This window comes from Gossypium hirsutum, chromosome D05 (genome assembly GCF_007990345.1).
Source record: "Gossypium hirsutum isolate 1008001.06 chromosome D05, Gossypium_hirsutum_v2.1, whole genome shotgun sequence".
Classification (NCBI taxonomy): Eukaryota; Viridiplantae; Streptophyta; class Magnoliopsida; order Malvales; family Malvaceae; genus Gossypium; species Gossypium hirsutum.
The window spans coordinates 18403908-18413777 of record NC_053441.1 but is presented as its reverse complement, the minus strand read 5'-3'; the positions used below and the strand labels follow the sequence as shown (position 1 = coordinate 18413777).

The following is a 9870-nucleotide window of genomic DNA, read 5'->3' as shown; positions in this document are numbered from 1 at the left end:
CTATTACAAAGTCGTATATTGGTGTATGAAAATCATGGGATTCCAAATAGGAGGGTGTCCTGGGCTGGGTTTGCTTTGCTTTGCTTTGCTTTCTTGATATTAAACAACAAACGTAAAGCTACAAAATGGCAAAGAGGACCCTCGTTTTGACATGAGGTGAAACCACCTCTCCTTTTTTTTGTTTGTTTGTTTCTTTCATGCATCAAAAGAACAAGTCGCCCACTCTGACCATATTACCCAATACTCATCCTTAGTTTCTAATTATGAGTAGCACGAACATACTCAAAAATGCAAAAGACTTTTTTAAGATCAAATATGAACAATGGTTACCCTTCTCGTTCAAGTTTCTGCATTAAGGAACTGTTGACTATATTAAGATAAGCAACATTAAAATATAGAACGTGACAAGGGAGGAAAAAGAACAGGGAAGGAGGGGGGGTTACATTGTCAATTCCCAGAGACACACTGCAACCATCCATGCCCCTGTGCCTGATTTTAAGTGGGTGTGCAAGGAGGGATCAATTGTCAGAAAAGAGAGAGAATGAGTCACGGGTTTGTCTTGGAAGGCCCTTATTTAACAGTCCTAGACAGACAGATAGACACATATTCTCGCACACTACATAACCGAGGAGAGCAACAAATATATACTAATCCTCCTACCCAGAAAAAAATAACACGTAAACATTTGCAAACCGAAAAAAAAAGGCATCAATAAAGCCAAAAAAAAAAACAACCGCTTCTTTACAGTAACCCCCCCCCCCTTTTTCCCAACATTTTTATCCCACCCAAGGATCTACCCCTCAAACTATCTGTCCTGACCTGATCGTCTGCTCTAAACCCCTTGTATCTCCCTCAACCATCTCTCTCTCCATTCTCGTCCCTCTCTTTCATTCCATTCCTGCTTTCATCTTTCAATGGCTCTGATGCTTGATAACTGTGAAGGGATATTACTATCACTAGACTCCCACAAATCAGTGCCAGCTCCATTCCTTACTAAAACCTACCAACTAGTCGATGATCCCGCCACTGACCACATCGTTTCATGGGGTGAAGATGACACTACTTTCGTTGTTTGGAGACCTCCTGAGTTTGCTCGTGATCTCCTCCCTAATTACTTCAAGCACAACAACTTCTCCAGCTTTGTCAGACAGCTCAATACTTATGTATAATAATAAAAATACCCAATCTTTATCCCTTTCTCTTTTTTCTTGTAAATTCTTTTCATTTTGGGGGTTATTTTACTGATCTGGGTTTTTTCTGCGTTTTTCTTTTGTTAATGGAACTAGGGTTTTAGGAAGATTGTGCCAGACAGATGGGAGTTTGCCAATGAGTTCTTCAAGAAAGGAGAAAAACACTTGCTTTGTGAGATCCACAGAAGAAAAACTGCGCAACCACAAGTGGGGATAAACCATCATCATCACCATCACCACCCACATTCTCCTTTGGTTAATGCCCCGAGTTTCTTTCCGTTTCCAAGCCGAGTCAGCATTTCTCCAGCAGACTCAGACGAACAAGCCAACTGGTGTGACTCACCGCCACTTTCTTCTCCAAGAGGAGGTACTGGAGTCTCAGTTGCTGGTGGCGGCGGGGTGGAGGCTATAACAGCTCGGTCACAGCTTTATCAGAAGACAATGAGAGGCTGAGAAAAAGCAACAACTTGCTGATGTCTGAACTTGCCCATATGAAAAAGCTTTACAATGATATTATCTATTTTGTTCAAAACCATGTGAAGCCTGTCACTCCTAGCAATTCATACTCCCCTTCTTTGCTTCTTTATGGCCCTCCTTCATCCGCTGCTGCTGCTCCTGTTGTTAATACCACCACCACCAATAGTTCATTATTGCAAAAGCCTTCCAACCAGCTTCTTGGGCACTATCCAAATAGTCAGATTCCCCGAGTGCAAGTTTTGAACTCTCCAACGGCTACATCCCAAAGCTCCTTGACGATTCTTGAAGAACCATGCAGCAATAGTTGCAAAACAAAGCTCTTTGGTGTACCCTTACAATCAAAGAAGAGGTTGCACCCCGAGTATGGTGCAACTAACATGGAGACTAACAAAGCACGTTTGGTCTTGGAAAAAGATGATTTACGGCTGAACCTTATGCCTCCCACATGTTAGTTTCAAATATCCATTCAAGAATATTCTAGCTTCCTTTTCCATCTTTTTTTTCTTTTCTTTTTGTTTATCTCTTAGAGCCTGATGATGATATTGTTGGAGGAAATTGTGCGTGTGTGTGAGTGTTTGTGACTGTGTATATAATTTTTAGTGCCGGTACTATTTTCTTTCCCCTACCTAGCTAGCCACATGAATGCAGGTGGGTTTTGGGTTAGAGTGAAGATGAAAATCAATTTCAAAATTTCAACAGCAATCTTTTTCTTTGATGTTTCTTCAGTTTTCCATTGGTGCAATTTATTGCTCATACCCTTTCTTGCTCCCTTTCTTCACGATTCTGATATCTGTACTGTATGTTCCAGTTACATATATGCTTGCATTAATGCAGGAGAGAGATATCAGAGAGACAGTGTCCTCAGTTTCAAGTGAGCCTGAGAAAGTCTCTGGCTATAGCTGCCCCATTGACAGCTTCTCAAGGGCTTTCTCTGCTTACTCCATTAATGAATGATACGTACAACCCATGCTTTTAATTGATACCCTCTTCTGAAATTAAAAAAATCCCATTCAAAAAGATTTACTTTAAAAATGAGGGGTAAATAACCAGCAGTTCACATTTGGTTTCTCATCATCATCAGTGTAATTATGATTATGGTTATGATTATTGTCAAAAAAGAAGGTTATCATATCGTTTGATGAAGCTTATAATCATAATCAGCTCCATTATCATTTCTTGTTCCTCTCAACTGTCAGTCGAGCAAAAAAGGAAAAACCCCAAATACCGAGTCTTAAATTTGAGAATCAGATAGAGAGTACAAAAAAAAAACAAATTCCAAAAGAGTGAGTAATTCGATGAAAGCGAAATATAAGAGAAAATAACTAAAAATGTTGTTTGAAATGTTGCAATCAAGGCTTCTATACTTCTTCTGAGGAGCAGAAAACCTTTGCCTTTTCCTACTTTAAGTATCTGATCAACGTCTTCAAAATCCATCTATGGATCCCTCTTTTCTTTATACTAATCCCAATCTCTCTTTCCTCTTCTTCCACACCAAAAACCTTAAGATAGAACGCTTGACTGACAGCTAAATAATGCAACCCTCCTTCTTCCCAAGAAAAAACACCCCATTTTCTCTTTTACGTCTTTTACTTGTTGTCTCTTTGTCTAAAATCCCAATACAAATAAAGTTTCAGATAAAGTTTGACTAGGCATTTCAACAGGCTCTTTGCTTTCTATTTTTCTTGAATCTGCTTCTTTCTTTCTGTATATTTTTTCATGCTGTTATTAATTACCCAAGACAGAGAAAACTATGTGAGACAGTGATGAGAGTAAGTTAAGAAACATCTATTTAAGTTCTACCTAGAGACATAAATGCATCGATATGTAATTCTTACAGTATCTTTGTCGTGCACATGCTTTCTTTTCCATATCATACCAAAAATAAAATTCTAAAAAAGAAACACCCTAAACCCTAATAAGCTAGTTTGACACTATATATGTCTATGCCAGCCTCTTACCCTTTTTCTCAAGTTGATGTTGTAGTATTGCACGTGACCTAGAAATGAAGTGTACGTGTGATGCAGAAGGATGGCATGGGAGAAATTAAATACTAGAAAAGGTACTACTATTAACATATTCATTGATTTTTTTTAATTTAATATTTTGCTAACATAGTATTTTTTTTTCAAGTTGCCCTGTTGGACCAAGAAAATTTTCTTCTATTTTGTTTTTTTTCCCCAGAAAGTTTAGAAAAAGAAAAAGGAAGAGAGAAATGTGAAATTAAAAAAAAAAAAAGAAGACATAAGTGTCTTTTCTCTTTTATTTTCTACTCCTCTTCTTGTTTGCACTTTGGAAATCCACTTTGTTTTTGCATTCCTTTTGGTCCAACACTTTATTGACAATTTAGAAAAAGAGAAGACTATTAAATAACATCTACATTAAGAAAAAGTTTATGTATAGAGAGGAAATAAAGAAATGTGTAAAAGGCTGCAAAGATGCATGTGTCCATTTGTTTAATCTCCATCTTAGCTACTTTTTCTCCTTCATCCATTTTGTTGAGCAAAGTACATTTGGATTGGTGATAAATTTGAAGCATCATTTTAATCATTTTCCATAATACATTGAATATTTGTTTATGGGACTACAGCATAAGTTTTAAAGGCTTTCGGGGGGCATCACTCCATTGGCTTTATCTTATTTTATACACTGATAAATAATAAGTTTTCATCTGATATATTCAACCAGAATGTGAGTTTTAAAAAAACAGATGTGGTGATCTGCTTTGGATTAGAACTGTAAATATATAAATACATAGAGTGCGGCAATGCACATGGCTAAGCACTCATATAAATTTTAGAATATATAGTCATAGATAGATTTGTTGGGTGAAATATCCCCAATTTTGTCCCTTTTGGTTGTAGACCTGCATTCATTTTAACATTTACTGTCTCCTTTAGTGACTGAGAAAAAGAAGAGCAGACTTCTAATATTTGTTTTTATATATTATAGATACTACTTGATTTGGTTAGGTTAGGCTGGAATGATGGGAGGAAATTAGGTTTTATTTTATTGGTTTAGTTTGGGGTTTAGGGTTCTCTCAGTCTCAGAGAAGACTCCGCTTTGAGACCCATTTAAGGCTCAGCCCAGGATGACCAATAAATATAGAAAGGGTCCAGCATTCACCTCTCTACTGTAGTACTTAAACCCCAACAAAACCCCCCGGTCTGTACTGTTGAATAAAACCCAATTCTCGAATAAAATAAAAAATTGTAACAAATTTGTCCAAACAACAATGAATGTAGTAATAGCACCATCATCAATTGACATCGGCATTGATTGCCGGGACCGACAAACAGGGTCCCAAGCAACCCCGATACAAGGCTTGCTCCTCTACTCCCTACGGCCTCGCCTCCGTAGGTTGCCTTTTCCTTGCCTGCTCTCAACTTTGCCACCCCTCCGCTGTTGTTCTAATAGGGTCGGAAGCGTGTAAATTATTGTACTAAAAAATCACACAAAGTTCAATTCCCAGGGAAGAGAGGTGGATCACATGGATCTCTTAAATACCAAGTCTTTCCTTAGACAGAATATCCCTTCTATAGTAATTTAATAGCACAATTAAATACTACTATTATACCCTCAAATATTGAAAGAAAAATAGGACAAGAAAGAACACAAGAGTTTTAACGAGGTTCGGTAAATTATACCTACGTCCTCGGGCACTAACACCAGATGATAACTTTACTATCTCCAAAGTATTACAAACAAATAGAATTCCTTAAGAATTCTCAAATGGGAGAAGAGAGAAAACTAAGAGAGAAAGATTGGTTGGGATGGTTGAAATGAGAAATGGTTAGGCCTATTTATAGTTGAGGTTCAGGGACTAACTTGCAAATGGCCTAAAAAATTAGGGACCAAAATTGCAATTATCCCATTCAACTTTAAACAACTTGCCTATCACTTTTTTTCTTTCGGTGCCACTTGCACCTCCCATTTTTGACTTTTCAACAATCTCCACCTTGAAGATTTGATTAGGATAGTCACATCTTCACACACTTCCTTCAACTCCCCAAATTCGATAAAGCTATCTTTTGTAGTGCCTCCAAATGCGCTCTCGAGCGCCATACACCTAAAGGTGCTCAAATTCTCAGGATGTTAATCAAGTTCAAACAATGATTAAACTTGATTGTTGTTACCACCTTGGTCATCATATCTGCGGGATTATCTGCTGTCGGAATCTTCTGAAGTAGAATTTTTCCTTTTTCAAAGACTTCCCGCACAAAGTGATATCTTACGTCGATATGCTTGGTTCTTGAATGATAGACTTGATTTTTCGCTAAATGAATAGCGCTCTGACTGTCACAATATAAACTTATGTGACTTTGAACAACTCCTAAGTCTTTCAACAATCCATTAAGCCAAATAGCCTCCTTAATAGCTTCTATAACTGCCATATATTCTGCCTCTGTAGTAGACACAGCTACTGTAGACTGTAAGGTAGACTTCCAACTCACTGGGGCTTTCGCAAGAGTAAACAGATACCCCGTAGTTGAACGACGTTTATCTAAATCACCAGCAAAGTCGGAATCAACATATCCAACTACAAACTGACCAAGTGCTTCATCCTGTTCAAAAATTAAACCAACATCTACGGTTTTTCGAAGATACCGTAGAATCCATTTCACAGCTTGCCAATGTCCTTTTCCAGGATCATGCATATACCTGCTCACAACTCCAACAGCTTGTGAAATGTCAGGCCTCGTACACACCATCGCATACATCAAACTCCCAACTGCATTAGCATATGGGACTTTCGCCATATATTCTCTTTCATCTTCAATCTTCGGAGATAATTGAGCACTAAGTTTCAAATGAGAAGCAAGTGGGGTACTTACATGTTTTGTGTTTTCATTTACACCAAAACATTGTAATACCTTTTTCAGATATTGCTTCTGATTTAAACAGAGCTTGCCTCTCGGTCTATCTCTACTTATCTCCATGCCGAGAATCTTCTTGGCCTCACCTAGATCTTTCATCTCGAACTCTTGATTCAACTGAGCCTTCAGCTTATCTATCTCATTTTGGCTCTTCGAAGCGATTAACATATCATCAACATACAATAGTAGATAAATGAAAGATCCGTCATGCAGCTTCTGCAAATATACACAATTGTCATATTTGCTTCTTGTGTACTTCTGCCTTCTCATAAAGCTATCAAATCGCTTGTCCCACTGCCTCGGGGATTGCTTCAATCCATATAGCGATTTGTTAAGCTTACAAACCCAATTTCTACCACCAGCATCTGTGTATCCTTCTGGCTGAGTCATATAGATCTCCTCTTCTAACTCACCATGCAAGAAAGCCGTCTTAACATCAAGTTGAGCTAGCTCCAAATTCAACTGTGCTACCAAGGCCAACAAAATTCTAATGGAGGAATGCTTCACAACAGGGGAAAATACATCATTGTAGTCAATTCCCTCCTTCTAAGCGTAGCCTTTAGCTACCAATCTTGCCTTGTAGCGAATATCCTTCTTGCTAGGAGATCCATCTTTCTTTGCGAATACCCACTTGCATCCGATTGCCCTTTTACCTTTCGGTAATTGCGCCAACTCCCAAGTATTGTTCTTCCAGAGAGACTGCATTTCTTCATCCATGGCGCTTTTCCATTTATCACTTTCTAAGCTTTGCATTGCTTCTTGATAAGTGATAGGATTATCATCAACAACGGAAAGGGCGTAGGCCACCATATCAGTAAATCGAGCAGGTTTACGAATTTCTCTCCGTGGCCTTGCAACTGCAACTGGTTCTGGTGTACTTAGTGGTTCTTGGGTCAGAACCTCTTCAACCTCTAATTCCTCCATTGTGGCTGGAGAATTAGACTTATTAACTGGGCAAATCCCCATCTGCTCAAACTCCACCTGTTTTGGAGTACACTCCACCTGCTGTGGAGTATTGCTCGTCTGAATATCTTTATCTGCTACCTTTTTCAATGTGGCAGATTCATCAAAGGTAACATCTCTGCTACAGATCATTTTCTTTGTGCTTAAGCACCAAAGACGAAATCCCTTCACTCCAGAAGTGATTCCCATAAAGAGAGCTTTCTTTGCCCTCGGATCTAACTTTGACTCCTTCACATGGTAATATGCAGTGGTTCCAAACACATGTAAGGAATCATAATCTGTAGCCGGTTTTCCAAACCATACCTCCATAGGAGTTTTTCTTTCTAATGCAGATGATGGCAAACGATTAACAAGATGGCCAGCGTATGTCACAGCCTCAGCCTAAAATTGCTTGCCCAACCCAGCATTGGACAACATACATCGAACTTTCTCCAGCAATGTTCGATTCATACGCTCTGCCAATCCATTCTGCTGTGGTGTATCCCTAACTGTGAAGTGTCGAACAATACCATACTCTTGGCACACATCGAAGAACGGATCACTTTTATATTCCCCACCATTGTCCGTCCTAAGCCGCTTGATTTTCTTGCCAGTCTGGTTTTCGATCATAGTTTTCTATTTAAGAAAAACTCTAAGCACTTCATCCTTAGTTCTCATGGTATACACCCAAACTCTTCTGGAAAAGTCATCAACAAAAGTAACAAAGTAGTGTTTTCCTCCCAATGAAGGTGTCTTGGAAGGCCCCCACACATCTAAGTGAACATATTCCAAAATACCTTTTGTATTATGGATAGCAGTACCGAATTTCACTCTCTTTTGCTTTCCCAGAACACAATGCTCGCAAAATTTTAATTTGCAAGCCTTTGCACCTTTCAGCAATCCTTGCTTTGCCAGAATTTGCAAAGATTTTTCGCTGGCATGTCCCAACTTCATATGCCACAACTGCATTGAGTCCAATTCTTTGTTACCGGAAGCTATAGCGACTGCTCCAATAACTGTACTACCTTGGTAGTAATACAAGTTATTTTTCCTGATGCCCTTCAATATCATAAGTGCGCCAGATGTCACTTTCAAAATCCCATCTCTCATAGTAACAACTGAACCATTGGATTCCAAGACTCCCAATGAGATGAGATTTTTCTTCAAACTGGGTACGTACCGAACATCAGTCAGAACTCTGGTTGATCCATCTTGATTCTTTAATTGGATTGAACCTATCCCAACAGTTTTACAGGCATTGTCATTGCCCATATAAACAACTCATCCATTTAGTTCTACTAAATCAGAGAACCACTCCCGGTTAGGGGACATATGATAGGTACAACCCGAATCCAATATCCACTCATCTGAATGGAACGACGATGATGATGCAACCAGTGATAGTTCAGAGTCACTAGTATCATGCTTAGCAACACAAGCATCTACAGCAGCTTTTCCCTTATTCTTCAGCTTTGGACAATTTTTCTTCCAGTGGCCTTTCTCATGACAAAAAGCACATTCATCTTTCCCGAGTCTGGACTTTGACTTTGATCTCCCCTTTTGAGTTTTCTTCCGAGTGTATGAACGACCTCGGACTACTAAAGCTTCTGTATCTCTGATTGAGTTTTTCTGTTTGTCCTTCTTTCTCTGTTCATAACTGTATAAGGCCGCACAGACTTCGCTCAGAGATATATCACTCCTGCCATGAAGTAGAGTAGTTTCTAGGAACTCAAACTCCTCAGGAAGTGACCCCAACAGCATCAAAGCCAAATCTTCATCTTTGAATGTCTCATCCATATTCAGCAAATCAGTGACTAACTGATTAAATTTGGTGATGTGATCATTCATTGTGGTACTTGGGACGTAAGTGAAGCAAAACAGTCTTTTCTTCAAGTGGAGCTTATTTTGACTGTTTTTCTTCAAAAATTTTTCTTCAAGTGCCACCCACAACTTATTTGCAGAAGTCTCCTTTGAAAAAGCATACCTCTGCTCTCGAGAAAGGCATGATCGAATTGTGCCACATGCCAACCGATTGATCGCCTTCCAATCTTTCTCCTGTACATCATCTGGTTTCTCTTCATCAATGGCAATGTCTAGACCCTGCTGAAAAAGGGCATCTAGAACCTCACTTTGCCACATACCAAAATGGCCCGTGCCATCAAAGATCTCCACGGCCAATCTTGCATTTACAATTGTCGGTCTTGTCCACATGGACGATGTTGAAGCTCCTACACCGACCGTTTTCTCCATAATCTTTCAATATACCTAAGGAAATCTTTTCTGATGTGGAAGATCAGTTTAAACTGCAACCACAGAGCATACTACGATTAACCTTCGGCTCTTGATACCACTTGTTGTTCCAATAAGGTCGGAAGCGTGTAAATTAT

At 39.1% G+C, this 9870-nt stretch overlaps 1 protein-coding gene across 1 annotated transcript; it reads left to right on the top strand.

Moving 5' to 3' along the window:
• The first annotated feature begins 890 nt into the window (after positions 1 to 890).
• LOC107905580 (heat stress transcription factor B-4-like) lies at positions 891 to 2119 on the top strand. Its single transcript, NM_001326957.1, is given in 3 exon segments — positions 891 to 1163; positions 1287 to 1588; positions 1591 to 2119. Coding segments are annotated over 3 exon segments (1080 nt in total). The 5' UTR covers positions 891 to 914.
• The last annotated feature ends 7751 nt before the right edge of the window (positions 2120 to 9870 follow it).